The following is a 21,705-nucleotide window of genomic DNA, read 5'->3' as shown; positions in this document are numbered from 1 at the left end:
TCACTACAGTCCCTGATGAAGAGTCCCTCTCTGGCATTGTTTGTAGGCCCCTTCAGATACTGGAAGGCTGCTATGAGATCTCCTCACAGCTTCTCTTCTCCAGGCTGAGCAGCCCCAGCTCTCTCAGCCTGTCCTCATATGGGAGGTGCTCCAGCCCCCTGATCATCCTCATGGCCTCCTCTGGACTTGCTCCAACAGCTCCATTTTGTTCCGTGTTGTTCTCAAGGTGGACCATGCAGGCAGCAGGTCACTGGCCCAGTGATGCTGGGAGCCACTATGAATAGTGAAATAATTCACAAAGCAATTTGTGAAATGCTTTGAGAAGTAAGAGATGTGTAAATGCAAAGCACTGTCAGCAGAGAAGTCCAGGGCATATTGAGACCTGGGGCGAGCATCTAAAATGACACTGCAGCTATCAAATTTGAGCCTTAGGGAGGTGAAACCCCTCAGAAGGGGCTGTCAGGTTGTGCAGTCAGTATCTCATTTCTCTGTCTGACCCCTTTGCCTATGCAGGACCCAGCAGCCAAGTCTGGGGACACTGGTAAAACCCCAGAGCCCTCCGTGTATCCAATGGTCTTGCCTGGCTTTCCAGCGTGCCTCTGTGAATGGGCAGTTCCCCAGGGGGTTTGCAGGTGATCAGGTATTCTCAAAACATGGCTAAAGAGGCTTAAACCCACACTGCCAGACTCCTCCTCTCTGCTCAGTGTCCAGCCCCAACCTCTCACCCATCACAGCAGCATCAGACTCATTCCTGGGGACCCTCAACCTCTCCTCATAGTGTAGACACCCTTCTGCCCGCCCCTCCCTGGGGGAGCTGCTCTCATCCTTGTGGAGGAGAAGAACTGGGGAGAGTTTCTTGTAGTATTTGATTCTTTGCTCTTTAGCAGCTGAAACTGAGAAGGAGCCAACACCAGCCCTTTACAGAGCACCAGCAAACAGAGGCTGCGACCTAGTGATTTTCTCTTGGTGACTCTCCAATGGCTAAAAGGGCAGCCAAAGCTGTATTGTTAAACCCCTCTGCCAGGTCAGTAGACAGCCTTTGCCTTTATACTGCACATTGGGCACCTTGTGTGAGCTTGAGCCCCCTGTGCATAGGGAGGATGGGCTCTGGCTTGCAGCAAGGCCACATCCAGCTCTGCTCACTGGGCTGTGATGGAGCAGAAGCAACCCAAGGGAAGAATGGAGGCACATCTTTTGCCAAAGCCATGCCCACAAGCTTTCCAGGAGCTAGGTTTTGTAGCTGTCTTGGTGCCACAGATCTGGATAGCTGCCTGCTGGGGATCCAGATCCCACTGAACACCAGGCTGGAACTTTAAATCCTGCAGCAGCTTTTTTCTTTGGGGCTGTCGTTCCTTACCCAGTGCTGCTCACTGGTGTCTGCTCTGGTGATTCCATCTCTTCAACCTGGAGCTGGTTTTGGCTTTGTTTGGAGTGAGGAAGAGTGAGGGTTTGGAGAGTGAATCCAGGGCCCATTCCCCCAGCCTCACCATGCTGGGGCTGCAGTGCCTCCCCAGGCCCCCCTCCTGCAGCACTGCCATGGCCTGACATCCTCCCGGGGTGCCAGTGTCCTGCCCACATTTTGTGGCAGTTCTCAATTCAAACCATGGGGGAGCCTTCCTTCCCCTCCTTGGGAGGAGCTGGGGGTCTTCTGCAGCCCACACCAGAAGGCAGGGATGGGGATGGAGCTGCCTCTGCACTGACCAGGGAGAATGGGAGCTCCCAGCAAGCTTTCCTCCAGGTTCCCTTTGCTTTCCTCCTTTGCTTCTCCCTACATGGGTTCTCCCTTTCCCTCTCAGTACGAGGCCTTATTCCAACCCGAGGGGTCTGAGGCTGCTGCTGCATCTCTGCAATGAAGCATCCATCACACAATGCCTGGGTGGTGCTGCAGAGCTGGCCTCTGCTTGGACATGGAGCCACCACCCCAGCACATCCCCACTGTCACCTCCCCAGCTCTCTGCCTTGTCCCCCTGCTGCCCAAGGGCCTGGCCTTGGGGGGAAAGATGTTTTCGTGGGGTTAAACCTTTTTACTTCATTGACTGCTCCACAAAACCCTCATAGCTTGGCAGGGGCACTGCAGGGCTGCCGCTGCTCCTCTTGCCTTTCCATAGGAGTGGGGGCAGCTGATCTGCTCTTTTTTGGCCTCTGTAACCCTCTCCAAAACCTTTTGGAGGTTTTTAACATCATCTGGTGAGATGTAATCTCCGTGGGGGCCAGAGGGAACACAGGCAATGGGGCCGGGCAGCTTTCCTGCCACCGTGGCTTGCGAGGTGCATGGGCTGCCTTGGGTGGAAGGTGGGACACGGTCCCGGCAGCGCCGGTGGGACGCTGGCGCTCATCTGTAGTCAGGAGAGGATTCTGATAGACTTTTTTCCTGTCTGTAGGTTTTATTCAGACACTATGTAATGATTGAGTGATTTACAATTCAGTGTTAAGCTAATGAAAACGTTGATAATGGTGATAATAAAACCTTTCTTTTCCTACAGTGTGTTGGAGGGGTTTTGTGTTTTTCTCTGTTGCCCCCAACCGTTATCTTCAACCTAAGAGTTCAGCTGGTCCATCCCTTCTCCGTGTGCCTGTAGGGAATGAGAGCAGCTCAGCCTGGCATGTCCCAGCGCTGTCCTGGCTCCTTCCAAGTGCCCTCCATGGAAGGGCCCTCTCTGAATCAACCCCAACTTCAAGCCTGCATTTCCCTGGGCCATTTCCAGATGTAATTTGGCTGTGAGCATCTCCAGGCATGGAGCTAAGCTTCCTCCCAGCTTGTACTCTCCTCACTACCCCTAGCAGGAGCCTTCTGCTCCTCCTGTTGTCTTCCCAAGACCCTTCATGGTCAACACTGAATCAAGGTTGATTTTGAAACCCTGGAGGTGAAAACACTGTCACTGGCCCAGCCTGTTGGGAATACCCTTGGTCAGTGTGGGTGCAGGGAAAGCCTGGGGACCCTTGGGGAAGGACACCCAGAGGTGCTGTTGGTCCTGGATTGCCTCTGGCTGCAAGCTCTTGGGTGGGGAGCATGTGGGGGCTCTGATGTGCCTCTTGCTGTGGGTGTCTGGGGGAGGCAGCATTCCCTTGGGAGCCAGCATAAGCCCAGTGTGGTACCCAGGGATGATGAACATCTCCCACCCTCACACCATCACCAGCTTCCAAAAGCAGGATGGGGCTCAGGCAGTCACTAAGCAACAGCTCAGGCTGCTCAGCACAATAAACCCACACGGGTTCCCTGCTTCCTGCACCATCAGCTCATTACCAGCTCTGCCCTCCACCCGAGATGAGCTCCATGGTGTGAATGTCCCTTGGAACGTATCTCACGTTCAACATTTGGAGATCTCCATCCACTGCACAGCTCTGATGGCAAGAGCACCACAGCATCCCACCCCAAGCCTTGGTGAGGGTGGCAGGTCATGAGATACAGCAACAAAAGGGATCAGCATGGAATTTCACCACTGAGGAGCTGAGAAGCCAATGGAGGCCCCATTTTTAAGCCTGTTTTATCTGCTCACAGCTTGTTTTCTCCCCCCATTCTCTTCCTTTCTATTTAAACCAAGGCTTAGCTGGTCCAGCTTTGGGGCCACTGGATGGTGCAAAGCAATGCAGGTGCTGAGCACCGTTGGGGGGGAAGACTGCAGCCAGGGCATCACCCATCTCAAAGCCCAAATCCTGCCACTTGAGAGACTGGAACAAGCTATTCCCAGTCATCACAAGCCTGCACAGATTTGGGGTGATATCAAAGCCCACAGCTGCCTCCAGGGAAGCTCAAGGACCAGGAAAGGTTGGAAGCGTGGTCACTGGTCAGGGTGGGTGGAGAAGCCCAGAGCATCCCTGTTCAGGGGGCAGACACCATCCCATGATGGGTGAGAGCCAGCTGCTTCCCAGCTCCAGGACAACCACTCCACCTCCACCTAATGCACAGACATCGCAGCAAACATCCACAGGGATAACATCCCTGGATATAGACACTGCCTACATCCCTTGTGGCAGGGGAGCCAGCCCTGGTGGACCCCTGCAGCCAGGCAGGGCTGGGGTTTGGGGCTCAGGCACATCCCTCTGCTTCCCCTTGTGACAAATAACCAACCACCACCACCTGGATTCACCTTTTATTAAACTGCCCAGAACAAAAGGAGAGAGCAAAGCCTGCCCTGAGGCCTTCCCAACACTGGCACTTTGTATGCCTTCCCTACCAGGAAAATGGGATTTTCCTCTGGGAAAACCTCCTCAGAGGGTATTTGAAATAGAACTAAGAGTGAAAATGTGCCTTTTTGGGGAAAGAAAAGTGAAATGAGGCTCCTACCTCTGCTGCTCCTTGCATACAAGCCGGGATGGACATAGGCCACATTGGGGGTACCAGCTGGAAACAAGCTCCCAGGTGGGGCTGTGCAGGTACCACATCTTGCCTGGGGATGGACACACACCAGGATGGGATTCCCCCAACTCTGACAACCCCAGAGCAGTGAGCACAAACCCATGGGCTCATGGGGACTGGAGGAGGTGAGAAGCAGTGTGCTCATTGGGCTGGCAGCTGGAGGAAAGGAGGTGGAGGAAAGGGTGATCTTAGCTAATGACCCCATCAGAAGCAGAACCGTTGCACGTGGCTCTGGTTCAGGGAGGCTATCCCTGGGGCTGTGCCCTTTGCACAGTCTGGGCTCATCCCAGAGGAGGACTGTGGCTGGGCTGTAGTTCAGCTTCCCCATGACTGGGACATGGCATCCCACCAGCCAGCTCGGCCTGCAGGACCTCCCTGTAGCGAGGCAAGGTGAGCTGGTGGCTATGTGGGTGAGTGGATGGAGCTCCAGCTTCCAGCAGTGCTGAGCCAGGCACAAGCCTGAGCTTAGACTGGAGGGTTGGTTGTGGGAGATGCCATGAAGCTGTCCCCATGTGCTGAGCAGCAGGGCTGCATCCTGCTCCCTGCCTGCCTCTCCCTGCAAACCCGCTGCATGGCACCTACTTACCTGCTCCTGGTGTCAGAGGATGGCTTAAAGATCACCAGTGCTGCAGGGCTCACTAACACAGGCTTGGCTTTTGATACACTCCCATCAAGTGCAATCCAGCCCGTGCAGCAAGAGGCAAGTGCTGGCAGCAGCCACAGCCAAGGTTAGGCAGGGTGGGAGAGCAGCAAGACCTTGGTTTGGGGAGCAGGGAAGTCTGAAAGCAAACCTACAGCCTGCTGGACCTCACAATGGGGGGGGGCTCTTAGACCCAAATGCTTGAACCTGCTTTGGAGGAAAAAGCAAAGACAAACAATGCCATTCAGTGCCTGCAAAAAAGGAATGATTATTTCTTAACAGGGTTTAAAAGCTCCTGCTGGACCCTGCGTGGGGCTGGCTGCCAGCTGAAAGGGGAAAGGAACAGAAGAAATGAGCGCAGTAAGAAGAACCTGACATCTCTGTTCTTAATTTATCATCCTAATAAGACTCGAGCACTGAGTGCGGCTCGGCACACGCTCCTAGATGGATTTCCTCCGCAGCCGGGGGTGCTGCCGGCAGCGAGGGCTGTTGGATGACAAAGTGCTCCCTGGGGAGGAGCCGGTCTGCCCCCGCGTGCTCAGGGACACCTCGTCGATCTTGTAGGAGATGGAGTTGTAATACACGGGGTTGGTGTGGCAGCTCAGCGTCTCGGGGTGCGAGGGCGCCGGGCTGCCACACAGCTGAGGTCTGTAGCACAGGCACGTGCAGAAGGAGGGGACCGCGGCCGCCGAGTTGGCCGATTGGCACCGCTGCCTCTCCGCATCCTCCTGGATCAGCGGGATGAGGTTCATCTGGCTCGTCCTGTCCTCCACGGGCAGAAATATGGCGTTGCTGCTGCGGCTCTCCTCTTTGGGCTTGAGGTGGATGTTGTTCCGGGCTCTCCTCAGCGATGCTCGCTCCTCGGCATCGCGCCGCTCGTCCTCAGAGTTCATCGTCAGGAACCGCAGCACCACCAGGTTGAGGAAGGCACCGATGACGGTCAGGCCCACCAGGATGTACATGAAGCTGAAAGCCACGTAGGGGGGCTTCTTTTGCAAAGCCTCGTTCTTCTGCAGAGCCACAAAGTCTCCAAAGCCAATAGTGGTCAAGGTTATGAAGCAGTAGTAATAGGCATGAAAGAAAGTCCAGCCCTCAAAATAAGAGAAGGCTGCTGCGCCGATGCACAGGGTGCCCATGCAGGACAGAAAGCCGACGAGGACCATGTTCTCCATGGAGACATTGGTTGTCCTCATGCCCAGACACTTCTTGATCTTCTTGAGCAGCAGCCGCACAACGGTGTTCATGCGCTCTCCCAGGCTCTGGAACATGACCAGTGTCAGGGGGATGCCCAGGATGGCATAGAACATGCAGAACACTTTGCCAGCGTCCGTGCCCGGGGCAGCGTGCCCATAGCCTGCGGAGGAAACAGGAGAGGCAGGCATCAAGCCCTCACTGGGGTTTCCAGTGTGGCTGCCCTGGGACTAAGAGGAGAAGCAGCATAATGGGGGAAATGGAAAATGAACCAGTAACAGATCTGCAGGCAATGCTAACAGGGCCATGGGATGCCACAGCCTTTGGGATGATGGCACATTACAGCATCTTGTAGAGAACCTTATTTTGCCTCCAAAGAGAGAAGGTATAGGAGCTATAGGGCTCCTGTGCTATGGACTCCATCCCCACAAGAGCAGCTAAGTCTAGGAGGACTTCTGCAGAGCAACTTGGGATTTACTCCAGTGCCATTAAGATTCAGACCTAAAGCACTGCCTAAAAGCAAGGGCTGTGGCTGTTTTAGATGCAGGGAAGTATTTGTGTTACCACAGCCCTGTCAGCCCTTGTCCCGGGGACGAGGAGCTCGAGGAGGACAAGGTTGTCCTTGAACACCTTCTGAGATTTAATTTCCCCACCTTGCTCCAAGTTTCCGAGCTGTGACTCAAGGACACACACAATTATCCTGGGAGTCGTAATGAGGCATCCACCGCATGCTTCCGGACTCAGTGATTCTGCACCACCTCACTTAATTAAAGAAGCTGTGCAGGAATCGCTGGCCTCTGACCTCCGCGGATGAGTAACGAACTCAGTGCAAGGGAGTCACGCAGCGTAGGGAGGCATCCAAAGGCATCCAAGCCTCTCTTTTGGGTTTCTGTGAGAAACTACCAGGGCTGGAAACTTCCTTTCTGAAGGCGCCTGCAGAACGGTGCCGGCTCCTTCCCGTGCTGCTGCGTGGCCTTTTGCAAACACCCATTTCTATTTTCACTTTTTCGGCAGGTATTCATGTGATTTTTGTGAGAAGAACGGGGGGGGGGGGGTACCATCCTCATTTCTCAGCCTTGCTCAAAGCTGTGACTTGGCTTCATCTCTGCTCTGCTCCCAGGACTCTTAGGGAAGATGCTAGCAGTGATGGGAAGACCAGAGGATGATAAAACCATGTTGTCCCAGGCCCCTGCTCCAGGAAACACCTGGGATGGGGCTGGGAGGCTGAGGACAGTGTTACCCTCAACCATGCAGTGCTCCAAACTACAAGCTGGCAGGAAGGGACTAGTTTCTGGTTGCTCTGTTCATAAACCCATGCAATCAAAACTGATAAACTTAATGCCTGCATGCCACATTTCACAGAATACAGAGCAGACATGAGACTGCAGCAGCAAGAAAAAACCCACTCAGATCCAGGCTTAATAACTTAGTGTAATTATCAGGTCCTAGGCTACAAGATAATACAGGGGCAGCAATGAGGAGGTAAATATAATGATCCAGAGGAGCAGGGAGTGTAGAAACAATTGTGGTACCCTGAGAGACTGCTAAAAGAGCATTTGACTGATGCTTTGGAAATGACAAAGAGAATTAGAAAGAGTAAACAGAGCGACATTAACATTAAACCTGAGCTTTGGAGCACAGCCCAACACAGAGATCTGCCCTGCCAGTGTTTTAGAAATATGGCACTTGGGATGATTTACCACATGGGGTGTGTGATAAGCGCAGCAATTGTTTGTCACAGTCAACAGAGAAACAACTAAATGGAGCTATAACCTGTCCCACGGTGATGGAGATGTTCGATGGAGCCATTCATCCCACCCCAGGACCTGGGGCCTGACTCCAACCATGTCCTGAGCTCATCGCTGTTTGCTGGCCAAGTGCATGGCTGCTGCACAAGCCCCGCAGCACATCCTGGGGGGCACATAGAACCCCCCAGGGCAGGGCCTGCAGGTCACCTGCCCCTTGGCACCTCTTGTCCCCTGGTGACACAGTGCAGTTGATCCCATCAGCCCTTGTCCTGAGGGATGGTACTTTCAGCTACCAGACATGTTACCCATCCTGAGCCCCGTCCTACAGAGAGGAGGTGGAAGGGCAGGGTCTGGCCTCAGGGTCCTGCCTCCAAAGCACATCTGCTCACTGAAATCCCAGCATGAGCGCTGACACAAGCACAAGATCCCATGACTCTACATCCACGGGCTGCTTGGGGTGTGTGGGTTAATGAAGGTGGATTAATTAAGCTATGCTCAACTCCCATGTGGTCACCTCAGCCAGAACTGAGGCAGCTTTATTCAATGTAGTTTAATTCTCTTGCAAACCAAGGCACTGGGCTCTGCGGGGGGGGTCGTAAGATTCATTGCTCCCCTCCAAGCTGACACGGATCTCCGTGCAGGCTCCCGCGCAGGCAGAGCACACTCGGTGTCTGGTGGCTGTCCTGGCAACCTGAACCGGGTCTCACACAGCCAAACACCAAGAGTTTCGAGCTGGCAAAGAAGCCAAGAGTTCTCGGCCAGCTCTTCAGCCTGGCTTGCTGGCTACAACTGCCCGACTCCCACCTCTGCCCCCCTGCCAGCTTCTTCAGCTGCCTGCCATGAAGTTGCTGCAGGAGCTCCATGTGCTGCTGCCTCCCTGGGACATCGTGCATGTCCCGTTGTGTGGCCCCAGCCATAGCAGCACCCCCCGGTGTCCCCTAGGACCGGGTGGCCTCCAGCCTACCCGTGGATTACCTCTCCCAACACTGGGTGTGGGGGGTCCCCCAGAGATGTCCCAGCCCTGCAAGGGTGAGACCAGCTTCTCCTGGGCAGGCAACACCCCAGAGACCGTGGAGGTGTGGGAGGCTGTGGAGGGGCAGGGGTGGAGGGATGGAGAGGTGCTGGTATAGGGGGATGTGGAGATGATTGGGTGCTGGGATAGCAGGAAATGGGGGTGCTGGGATGTGGAGATGAAGAGGTGCTGGGACAGGAGGATAGAGGAGTGCAGGGATGTGTAGGTGATGGGGTACCAGCATAGCGTGATGGAGAGATGCTAGAATAGGGGGGTGCTGGGATGTGGGGATGATGGGGTGTAGGGAAGTGGGGATGGAAAGGTGGCGGGACAGGCAGATATGTGGGCGTGGGGATGTGGGAATGCTGGGGTGCCGGGATAGCTGGGATGAGGGGGTGTGGGATGTGGGGACGATGGGGTGCCGGGACAGCGGTGTGCAGGGGTGCAGGACACAAGCCGGGCGCCAGCGCTCACCTATGGTGGTGATGACCGTGATGGCGAAGTAGAAGGAGCCGGCGAACTTCCACTGCCGCCCGGCGCGGTGCGGCTCGGCCTGCAGCACCAGCCGCTCCAGCTCCCGGTAGTCATCGGCGGAGAAGCGGTACTTCCTCCGCAGCTCCCCGCGCTTCTGCTCCAGCAGCCGCTTGCGGCCGCTCTCCGCTTCCGACTCCAGCGCATCGAAGACGGCGGCGCCCACCAGCAGGTAGGAGAAGATGCAGAGGATGAGCGCGGCCGTGCGCAGGTTCTGCCGCTTCATGGCGAGGGGCGGCCGCGGCGCCTCAGCCCGGGCTCCGCATGGCCCCCGCCGCGCCCCGCCTGCGCGCCGCCCCCCAGACCCCGCGCACCGGCACCGGGACCGCCCGCACCGGCAGCGGGACCGGCACCGGGACCGCCCTCATCGGGGCCGCGCAGCGCCCGACGGCACCGCGATGGGGACCGGCACCGGGACCGCCCCGTCCCAGACCCCGAGCCGGCCCTGGACCCCGGTAACGGGCCGTGTCCCCCGCTGGGGCAGCCTTATCCCACTGCTGTCCCCACCTGCAAACATCGGAGTACAGGCTGGTAGGAACCAGGTTTATTCTTTGATAGTTCAGCTTCTAAACCCCACACGGTAACGTTTCAGGAGAATGGAAATACAAAGCATCATTAAATAGACAGGTAACTTTGCTATCCCCAAACCTGGAAAATAAACCTACCTTTGCTCCAACACAGCCTTTGGAATTCTTGCTAACATCTGTAAGTGACGGAGTCTGTTAATGGTCACTGAAACTGTGTTAGAATGTTTGGAAGAGCACTTACAAACAGGGAAATACACAACTGCAGCCACTGCACACTATGCTCATGAAGTGGATGCTCCAACACCATCTGCTGGGATTGCCCCCATGCCTGCAAGCAGGGATGTCCTGCAGGACCTCCTGCCCTTACTCACCAGCCTAATTACACCAGACCAGTAAGATGCAGCTAATTTTTAGGCAGAAAAAACTGATTATTGGCTGCAGGGCAGCCTGAGCTGGCCCTGTCCCCACTTCACACCCAGGGCAGTGGAACTCTGCAGTCTGTGCTACCAGCGGTATCTCTGCTCTTGCCAGCCATCACCAGATAGGATTTCTGGCCTGGTGCTGTTTTAGGAGAGCAGGACAGAACAGTGTGACCAGGTCTGGTGTTCCTGCTGAGTTCTTTGGCATGTCCATACGATGCATGTAGTCCCTAGGGACTATAACAGCAGGACAAGGGGTAATGGGTTAAAACTTAAACAGAGGAGATTCAGGTTAGAAATCAGGCAGTTCTTCCCTGTGAGGGTGCTGAGGCGCTGGCACAGGGTGCCCAGAGAAGCTGTGGCTGCCCCATCCCTGGCAGTGTTCAAGGCCAGGTTGGACACAGGGGCTTGGAGCAAGCTGCTCTAGTGGAAGGTGTCCCTGCCCGTGGCAGGGGTTGGAGCTGGATAAGCTTTAAGGTCTCTTCCATTCTGTAATTCTATGCAGGGATGCAGGGACATGGGTCCCACCAGCCCATGCTTGGGTGAGGGCAATAAGTGGAGCCTCCCTGCACTATTGCCCCATGGACAGCTCTGGGGTGTGGGGAAATCAGCAGGGGTAGGAAGCAGAGCCCATAGCATGCAGCCCCTGCTTCTCATTCCTGGTCTCCTGAGCTTTTATGTAACTCTTATGTTTCGCTTTCAAAAATAGACACTTCATCGAGCTGTATGTTGCAGGAGATAGCATCTCCGTCAAGAAATAAGCTCTTTCTTTTGACTGGGAATAAACTAAACCAGGAAAACAAATCAACGAGCAGGCTTACATCCCTCTTCATCCATCCCGCCTCTCTCTGGAGAGGACAGGATGTTTAAGGCTTTAATTGCAGCAGAGGATTGAATTGGATGGAACAAAAACTTTTTAACCATGAAGACTGTCAAACACCAGAACAGATTGCTTGGGGAGATTGTGGCAGCCCCATCACTGGAGGAGGTTAACAATAAGATAAGCAGATGTCTGCACGTCTGTGATAGCGCTCTGGGCACAGCTGATGCTCTCCTGGAGCCCCTTCCAGCCCTACCCTCAGCATTTCCATGGCCAGCACGTCCCACTGTAATTGTGAACCTTTTGTCACCCTGAACACTTGCCACTTCCCACCTCCTTGCCGAGCCTCTGTGCCAGCACCATTAGTGAAAGTTGTTGACGAATTAGAAGCGCAGGCTCCAGCATCCATCACCAGCAGCACAAGCTGTCGGTGCTTTGCTGTTCAACATCGTAGCGCTTCCAGCCTCCTAAATCACTCAACAAAGCCTGTGCTGAAGGAATGTGTCTGGTTCGTGTTCTCCGTGGTGTCGTTCGCAGCCCTGCTAACAGGGATGCTGTCAAACCTCCGGACCCACAGCAATGTGGGGCTGCCTGCTAGGGGAGATGTGCTTCACCTGCTGCTGGTAGTATTTTCAGCAATGACATCCCACCTTGAAGAGCGGACACAGTGCTGCTGATTGAGCTCCTGCTGGTTCCATTACAGAGGAAGGAGATCTTACAGTGGTTTTCCTGCTTGCAGCAAGCACTGGGGCATGAACGCGACCAGACTCTGTCCTGTTGTGTGGGACAGGCCCTCCTGAGGCACAGGGAGGTTTCATGCTTTCCCACAGTTAAGGTCCCTCAGCTCAACCTTTGTCTTTCCCCCCAACTTCACTGTGCTTGAGAAAGGTCAGGCTGGAGCCGCAGGATCAGGCCAGGGAAGATAATGTACTTTATCATTGATTTCCAGTGAGAAATTGCATTATGAGATTAAATGTCTCATTTTTATTGCATGGGGAGGCAGAGAGAAAGCATAGGCTCTGAAAATAAAACACAAGCCGAAGTGATGTGTTTCTGTTGTAAGGTGCTTGTGACTGGGAACAAATGTACCTTGTTTGTTCAGTCCTTTGGAGGTGAACTTTGAGAAGCTGCTTCCTTCAGAGGCTGGTAAACAAAGTCAGACCTCATCTGTGTTTAAACCAGTGCCTAATGAACGTGTCTAATTGCCCCACATCCACTAATTCCAGGCTGGCTGGGAATTTATTGAAAAGCTTTTCTAGTTTTAATGGCTTGAAATAAGCAAAGCTGCTCAGGAGGCTGGAGTGAAAGATGCTAAATGGGGACCTGCAGCGTGGGTCTGAGTCAGTCCCACAGCCCAGTGTATGTGGGGAGAGGTGGGAGCATCCCACCAGTGTCTGTGTCTGCACAGACAGCTCCTGGTCCCACAGCAAAGGGGATGACATTGGTGGGATGTGCAGTACCAGCTGCTCGCCTTCTTTTGGTTATTTTTAAAGGCCAAATAGATGTTTCCTTTTGCCTTAGTAAAAGCAGCAGCTATTCTGGCTTTAATGCCATTTAATACTGAGATAACAGCCTCGCGATTCCACAGGATATTTTTAAAGCAATGGATTAGTTAATTTCTGGAGAGGTTTAGATACTGAGATATGAATAACAACCAGCTGCAGCCACCCAGAGGAGAGCAGGACTCTCAGCACTGCTCAGAGCAATCCCTCCTTTCCATGTAAGGGGCCACAGCGATGTCCTCTTCTATGGATAGGGTCCCTGACCTGAACATAGTATTTGCTTCTGCCCCATCACTCCATAAACCTTTCTGTAAAACACCCTCCTGCTAGCCAGAGCTAACTTGTCCTTGTCCTGCAGGCATGCTCGGCATTACTGGAGGCTCAGGAACCTCAAGGCTTTCTCTTGGCTCTGGGATCTCCCTGCTCCTCCATCCCTGCCTCTCTATTGCTCAGATGGCTGCAGGTGCTTTGCTCTGTGTTGTAATCTGGAAGCTTAGCAAAGGAATGAATGAAGCATTGGATATAAACTGGTTGCAAATGCAGATTGTCTCCACCTGGTCACCATGGTTGTGGACTGCAGGTTTCAAACCCCAGGGCAGGTGGACACAGCTCCATGTATGACTGACTTCAACCACCTTACCTAGTGCCAACCAAGCTAAACCTTGGCCATACCTCCTGATACCCCATAGCCCATTAGTGATCCTTCCCTAATTACCCTTCCTACCCCAAGTGGGTCCTTGCAAGGGGCTGCACAGCCCCATCCTTCCCCCCCTCCCAGCTTTCCCCAAGCAGCCTGCTCTGACAGCGGCTGTACACGAAGCAGACCTGGGCTGGAAACGCTGACAGTGCTCTTGACAGTTTATAGTCACAAACTCTATTTTCAGCCTAATAAGTTTTTTATATGCTTGGAAAGTTGTCAGTTGAACATCAGCCAGGCACAAAGTACCTGCCATAAAGTGCCTGGACCGCAACCAAACGGGAAAGGTGCTGCTCTACTTTAGCAAGATCTTGATCTCGGCTGCTTTATCTGGTTCATCTCCTTGGTTTGAGCATCCTGGCTTTACTCATAAAATAATAATATAAAATAATAGTGCCCCTGCTTAATAATCCGTGGAAATATTCACTGAGAAACTGTTAAAGCAGAGCTGGCAGCCTGTTTGGATTGGGGCTTGGGGTCGGGAGGCTCTGTGGTGCTGCTGCTGGTGCTGGTCCCTGCAAGGAGTCCCTGGACCCCAGTGGCAAAGGAGGGAGGCTTTGGGAATGTGTCTGGAGAAGGATCTCACTTCCTGATAAGGTTAATCTGGAGATGAGCTGCCTCGGCCGTGAATGCAGACTCCCATGGCCACATGCCCACACCAAACCCTTGGCCAAGCACAGAGCAGGACCTGATCCGGCTCCCACCGCAGCACCGTCATGATGCTATAAATGACTTTCCTGCATCAGAGCCCGCGGGGTTGCCAGGAAGGTCAGGGGTGGGGGGACAAAGGCTCTGGGAATGAATCACAAATATGTGAGGCTCTTTTGGAGGGTGCCCCAGTGACATCTTCACCCCTGTCCATCAAGGCAGCACCGCCCTGCAGGGACAGGAAAGGTCCTGAACCCCTGTAGGGCTCCTGTGGGACACCCTGGGTGGGTGACGGGCTCCGTCATGCTGTGTGAGACATCATATCCCATGTGGCACCCGGTGAGCAGCATGGCCCCTGCCAGGAACCCTGCGGGTGGCTTCAGAACCAAAGGGTCTGCCTGCATGATCGGGTCCCCGTGGCACCCTCCTTCCCATCGGGCAGTGGGTCCCGCTGCAGGGCACCACAGGCTGCCCGGGGCAGGAGGGAGCTGCTGCCTGCTGGATGTGCTGCGGGAGCAGGGGTGGCTCCCATCCCACCGGGTAAGACCTGGCTGTGCAGCAGCCAGGGCGGTGAGCGGGTGGTGCGGGAGCTGCGGCAGTGCTGTCTGCACCCCAGGGCTCTGCTGCTTCCCAGGCAGTTTACAGCAAATGGCCCATTTCAATGCTAAAAATAACCCGGTAGGAAACAAACTGGCCCCAGCACTTTCATCTGGGGAAAAGTGCATTTATTGGTAAAACTCAAGACGTCCTTTCCTGTTCTGCCTCTGAAGCCCAGGGAACCGGTGCTGAGCTGTTGACTGAGCTTCCCAGCCAGGCACCAGCTTATTTCAGTGCGGTGTTTGATTCCACCAAGACACATTTTTCTTTCCCTGCTACTGATGCTCCACAGGCTGCTCCCGGCCGCCAGATCCCACTGGCCAGAAGTGGTTCTGGCTTTGGGGCCATGAGCGATTTCCCAGCTGATGGAGCTGTGGATTGCCCTGTGTAAATGCTCCCAACCACATCATGCCTGAGAGCACAGCAGGTTCTGGGTGGGCAATGAATAGAGCAAAATGAAAACACTTGTTTTCTCTTGCAGGGAAAGCGCAGTGCTGGGGATGTATTTCTTCCTCCACCTCGAACTGGCAGATTTTACTAAGTCTTATATGCAGAGACTTTCCAGCTGCTTCCCTCCAGGCTTTTCTCTGGAAGGATTAACTGGGGAGATGAGACGCATCCTCTCTGAACTGCAAATACAAAGATGTTCCTGGCACCGGCTGCTGTCCTTTATTCCAGTCCTGGCCCTTTCTTTCCAGCCACGCTCAGGGGCTGTGCGGTGTCCCTGGGGCAGAGCAAACGGCAGCACAGGAATCACAGCTGTTCCGGGCATCAGGATGCCAGATCCGCCATGAATCGGGTACAGGGAATCGAATTAACACGGGGCTGCTCTGGCAGCAGGCGAAGCACCTGAGCTAAATGGGAAAATGGACCGGAGGCTCCTCTAGGTTCTGGAATATTTACCTAAGGCTGAGGTCTCCTTGCCTGAGTGTCTTTGGGGTGGGAGCCGAGGTGCTGAGCTGTGGGGAGTGAAGGTGATAAGGTCTGCAGGAAAAAGAGTTTGGGAGTGAGCTCTGAGGCCTTGACAAGCCCTGGGGCGATGAGTTGGAACACTGAAGGACAGAGAAGGTAAACAAGCAAGCCTTGGGAGGATGGGCCAGGATGGAGTTGTGTCCTCGGAGGCCAGCAGCATTGTGATGGGACTATTTACCTGGAGAGTGTTACAGGGGCCAATGAGATTGAACGTCGTATGGATGTGCAGGTTGGGAAAGTGCCGAACAAGGGGATAGAAAGGGCTTGGTGGTAATAAACGAGGATTTGAGTCTCTGCATCAACTCGAGTCCGTGTCGTGAAAGCCACAAATGGGGCCCACCACATGGGGCATGAAAAGCGATGACCTGTCGAGCCGGTGGCGTGGCTCAGCCGAACTTCTTGATGAACGTAAGCCAAGGTGTACTCTGAAAGGAAGCGAATTCAAACAGCGCGGATTGACTCCCTCGGGGGGGGTAAGCGGCTGAGAGTGATGGGGTCTGCTTTAACAAAGGAGCAGGGAAACGCTCTAGAAGGTTTTGCTATGATTCTTAAGCAGGATGGGAATAAAGCTGACAAGGAAGAGCTGAAGCACATCCTTCTCTGGGCATCAAAAGTGAATCCATCTAATATTCATACCCCAGAGATTTGGCGTTGATTTGCGGGACTGTGCTACAAACAATGATGAAGTTGACGCCAATTTACTGAGCCCATGGCGAGTTATTTCTGAAACTCTGAAACTTCCTGCCGGCTCATAAGCACAGGAGGCAGAAGCGGCACCTTCGGCTCCCTTACCACTGCCCTCGCTGCTGGCATCACAAAATCAGTCAGCTGTCGTTGGTCCTGTGGCTCTGCCGCCTGATAGTTCCGATGCTGGCCTGGATGGTCCTTTTGACCTGGGGCCTATGGAGCAGGAAAAGGAGCCTGATTTATATTCCCCAGATCCTCATGACAAATGGGCAGCTGGAAAGGGAGAAGCGAGATGAGCGGGGGATGCAGATGTATTGAGTGCTTTCCCAGTGGTGTATGCACCGGATCAGGACCCGCAGTGGGAAGGTCTCTCATATGCTCTTATCAAAGATATCAGGCAAACAGTGATGGACCATGGACTCAGGGCCCCATATACAATTCATTTGATACAGTCTGTCTGTGGCACTCATGTATTTATCCCAAATGATTTCAAAACATTTCATTTGATGACGGACATGCAATACACTATGTGGGAATCAAAAATGAGGCAGCTCGCAGGCACCCAGGCTGCTGAAAGCATAGAGGGTGCATGAACCACTGCAAGCAGTTACTGCCGATGTATTACTGGGTCAAGCTGATTTTGGCACCAATGCTGCACAAGCTGGGATTTGTCAGGCGGGCTTGCGGCAAGTTAAACAACTGGCACCGTGAGCTTTGAAGACTGCCCCTGACGCTGGTAAACAGAGACAGCCTTTGTCCGAATCAAACAAGAGGCAAATGAGCCGTTTATGAGGATTTTAGACCCACTTGATGAGGCTCTGGAGAAACAGATCGATAATGAGAAACCACGTGGATGTATTTTCAAACAACTTGCTATTGAGAACGCTACCCCTGGCGGTCAGAAAGTATTGCGGCCATTACGAGATCCCAGCATAGATGATATGTTAACTGCCTGTATGAATGTCGGGTCTAGACAACACGACCTGTCTCTGGTTGTGGAAGCATTCACGGCGGTGTCGGCTAAGTCACAGCAGTGCTTTTCGTGCGGTCAGTACAGCCATTGGAAAAAAGACTGTCCAAAAACGAAAGCAAATAATAAAAGGGGAGCACCTGGAATTCGCTCGTGCTGTCGTAAAGGGCATCATTATGTAAGTCATTGCCGGGCGAAACGTGACCGGGACGGCCAGCCTTTAACTGTATCGGGAAACGTCCAACAAATCACCCCTCCCAGGGGCCCCTCGGGGAGCTGCCGCAGTTTGCATGCCAGCACAAGCAGTGGTGCTGGAGTGGAGCTGGCCACCTCGGGAGAGACAATAACTCAAGACACATCAGTTGTGTTTATTCCAACAGGCACGTACGGCCCACTGGGGCGTGGAAAGGCAGCATTGTTAATTGGACGATCCTCTACAGCGATAAGGGGTCATAGATGCTGACTTTGAAGGAGAAATTAAACTAATGGCGTGGACTCCATTGCCACCATGTACTACACCAGCAGGAAGCCGAATCACACAATTAATATGCTTTTCACCCCAGTTACCAGATGCTGTCCGCACCGTGCAGGGCTCAGAATGTTTTAACTCTACAGGGATACCTGAAATTTATTGGACTCAACAATTAACTTTGGACAGACCCCAGTTGTCCTGTACTTTAAAATCACGGGAGACAAACGTTGCTTTGCAGGGAATTGTTGAGAGTGGAGCAGATGTTACAGTCATCTCTGCATCACAATGGCCTGATCATTGGCCTTTAATGGACACTCATGCCTCATTAAGGGGAATTGGTGGTCCAGCCTCAGCCAGCAGAGCAGGACAACTCGAGACAGAATAATAATGCAGCTGCTAATCAGAATTCTAATGCTACTTCAAATACAAGAAGGGAATTTGTACCTAAGTGGAATAAACCGTCTGATATCAGAATAATTGAAAAGACAATGAAACTTAGTGCAGAAGTGAAAGGCCAGTAAACCATTCTGTTTCAGGCCCACCACCAAGGCCTCAGAGCTCATTCCCAAACTCTTTATCTTGCAAATCTTATCACCTTCACTCCCCACACTGAGCAGTGGCACAAGATGATGCTCATTTGGGTATCCCCCCAGGGCACGTCCACACAGGGCCAGGTGACAGACTCAGGCTGTTTTGGGTTTCTGGCTTGGGAAATGCATGTGAGTGGTCCCCTTTATGCAGGAGTATGGAGGAGGCCTCCACAACCACATAAAGCTTCATTCCGTGAGAGTGTTTGGCTCTCTGCATAATCACCACCACCAAACCTACCCCTGAGCTCTCCTTCATGCCAGCAGTTTCCCATTGCCATGGGACCTTCTCACCCTCAAAAGCCTGGACCAGAGCACAGAGGTGCTGCAGGCTGGTCTGGGATGGTAAGAGCTGACTGGGAGCTGTGGGGTGCAGTTCTCCCCATCTCTGCTGAGCAGCACCTCTACATCAGAGCAAAGGCAGCCAGGATGGAGTTAATCTGTCTCCTGTCCTTGGATATCCTCTGCATGGAAGCAGCCTCCCCAAGGAGGAGCTGTGCTGCCACTGAGAAGCCTGGGAGCTTTCTGATCCTCCTTAGGGTAAACTTCTTGCCCATGAACCCAAACAAGCAGAAGAATTTCACGCTGGCTGGGCTGTGCCCTGGCACGAAGGGCTCTTCAGGGAGCCAGATCTGACCTGAGCATCTCCTGCTTGGGGCAGAGAGAGGTGTTGGGTGAAATTCAAACTGGACTCTCCTCCCCAGTGCTAAGAAGGCAGCGCGGGTCGAGGTGCACAGAGCATCTCCTGGGGGTTTCTTGCTGCCCTGCTGACCCCTGCCTTTGAGCAATGAGCAAGGGGCACGGAGGGCTTTGCTGATGGGGGATATTTAGAGGGATGGTCTGAAAAGTGGCACCTCTCCGTGAAGCCCGGGCTCAGCAGGCCCTCAGGACAGCTCTGTCTGCAGGGTGCAGCCGCAGTCGCTCTGTAGCACACATACAAATGTGTGTTTCGGCTGCAAGCTGCGCAGTGCCGCTGCCGCCGGGCTGCAAGTGCATTCCTCAGCTCTTGCCCTCCCCGGGTCCCACGCTACACAGCATCACCTATTTATAACTGCATGCACTGCAGGAGTAATATTAGACTGATGGCCTCACACAGTCACGCTAAATGTTATTCTATTTATGTGATCTGCTCTTCTTCACAAGCTGTTGGGCTCCCAGATGCCAAAACACACTGCATAGCATAGACAAAGACTCGGATTTTTCTCTTTGATTAAAACCTTTACCAACTTCACACAGTCCCAAGTGTATTTACCAGTGTTTCCCAGGTCACCTGGAGTAATTGCATCTACGATTCCTGCCCCAGTCTGATCGATATCCTCGGTCAATAAGATAACGTGTCAGGTCTGCTGTCCCTCTAGCCAAAGGTACTTTAGCAATGAAATTGTTTTGCGGAAGAAATACATGGCTCTCACTGAATCTGAGGATGTTGTGACCTCTCATTAGCGACCCGAGTGACTCATCCCTTTGTGTGTGCTCACTGCAGCCTCCCACCACATTGTAAAAGATGCACCACAAAGTCCTCCTGCCTGGTGCAACACGGAGCTGGGACCTGCAGGAGCCTCTGCTCAGGCTGCTTCTCCTCAGGGTTCACACGTGGTCTTCATGCCTCTGCTGGGCCTGTGGGCTCTCACGCTATGGAGATGCCCTGCCCGCACAATGGGGTCCCTGTGCACCACCTCTGTCCCATTTTCCATGGAAATCTCTGACACAAATGCAGAAGCCCATGTTTTCAGCACACCCAGGCTTGTTTAGCAAACAGGGCTTTACTGGCCACACCACCCCACCTGAAGTGAGGTGGGCAGCTCACCCAGAGCCAGATTTCAGCCAGAGGCCATGTGTCACACTCTGCATTCACTGCGGAGGCAAGTCCTCTCACTCCACTCGTACCTCTGCAGCCAGCAGCTGAACTCATGGCATCCCTATGCTTCCTGCGGCACTCACTGCTCACTCCTGCTCCCCACCACTTGCACACAGGAGCATTTCGGTCCCTCGCTTCGCTGGGTGCCTCTGGAAACAGAGACCCTGGAAACACGACGTGTTTAGTCTCCTTTTAGAAATGTGTGCAAAATGAAATAAAGAATCAATCACATTTAGATGCTGTGGATAGCAATACATTCCTCTTGTAAAGCATTTTGCATGCCAAGAAAAACAGGTTTAGAGAAGGAAAGTGCTTGTACATCTGCATCTGTACATGTGCCTGTTAATTCTGCCTGAATGGCTTCCCTGGGCTGTCAGCTCTGAAGTTCTCTTTAACATAACAAATCTTGACTGTGCAACAAATCCGTAACCAAAAGGGGTTGATTTAATGAAGCAAAAAACGCTGCCAAATTTCCAGGCCTGATCCCAACCCCATTAATTTCAGCAGAATTCCCATCATGTTTGGTTTGCTGGTTGGGTCCAATCTGGGTAGAGGAGTTAAAAATCTGCTTTCAGGCTGATTTTGCAGATAAGATCATTGCTTTGCTTCTCTGTGCCAGAGAGGCTATGGGAAAAGCAGATGATGGTACAGGTGGGATTCCTTTCACTTGATTTTAGGCATCTTCAGGTCCAGCAACAGAGAGACAAGGGAGGGAAAGCAGAACACTCAGCTCATCATAAGCCAGGAGCTTGAAAGAGATAAACCCCCTTTATTTCTTCCTGCAGAACCATTTCACCCCATGAGGATGTGCAGCTCATGTAAAGGAATGTGACAGCGCTGGAAGGTCTCTGCAGCAAAGGGGAAAGGGCCTCGTTCAAAGTCACCTGTGAGCAAGTGAGTGTTGACCCAGGTGCTGCTGCTGCCCACTCAGGTCTTCTCCCTGTGCTTGTGCCACCCAGGAACCAAGGATAATGCCTGCATCAGGATGCAACCGTGGCACAGCAGCGCCGGATGCTGACCCCCTCCTGCCAGCAGCACGTGTGTGTGCATGGCCCTGCCAACGGCTGGCAGAGCTGCTGGGAGAAGGGAAATATGGCATCTCCGAACCTTCCTTGTCCCCTTACCCCTCCCAAACATGTGTTATGTCCTCTCCTCCCGATGCCCAAGTTCTGACCGGCACAGAGCAAGAGCTGCCCGTGCTGGTTGCTCCAGGGACAATCCCTCCCCTCTGGTGCCAGGGGATATAGAGCACCAGGGAGGTTTTGAGGTGCCCACATGTTTGGGGCAGGTCCCCGGTGCTGACCATGCACCTGCAGTGTCCCGCAGAGAGCAGTGGTTGCTCTTTGCAAGGGAAGGAGCCTCCCTTGTCACAAGGGCTGGAGGAAGGAGGGCTGCTTTGCTGCTCCATCACCTGCTGCAAAGCTGGCCATGCAGGCTCATGTGCCAGCGATTGGCCCTTAATTACACATA

The 21,705-nt window shown here is 53.5% G+C and overlaps 1 protein-coding gene across 1 annotated transcript; it reads right to left on the bottom strand.

Moving 5' to 3' along the window:
- Window positions 1–5,125: 5,125 nt before the first annotated feature.
- On the bottom strand, window positions 5,126–9,797 carry KCNK15 (potassium two pore domain channel subfamily K member 15). The gene is made up of 2 exons (XM_057432138.1): window positions 9,423–9,797; window positions 5,126–6,351 (listed from the first exon to the last, which is right to left on the bottom strand). Exons 1-2 carry the CDS (start codon window positions 9,703–9,705, stop codon window positions 5,438–5,440), a joined length of 1,197 nt encoding a protein of 398 aa, XP_057288121.1. The 5' UTR covers window positions 9,706–9,797; the 3' UTR covers window positions 5,126–5,437.
- Between the last annotated feature and the right edge of the window lie 11,908 nt (window positions 9,798–21,705).

Source organism: Pezoporus wallicus, unplaced genomic scaffold (assembly GCF_028554395.1).
Source record: "Pezoporus wallicus isolate ANWC-B61680 ecotype Strahan unplaced genomic scaffold, APGP_CSIRO_Pwel_v1 contig_10810, whole genome shotgun sequence".
Taxonomy (NCBI): domain Eukaryota; kingdom Metazoa; phylum Chordata; class Aves; order Psittaciformes; family Psittacidae; genus Pezoporus; species Pezoporus wallicus.
The sequence above is the reverse complement of the archived record's forward strand: the minus strand, read 5'-3'. Positions and strand labels throughout refer to the sequence as shown.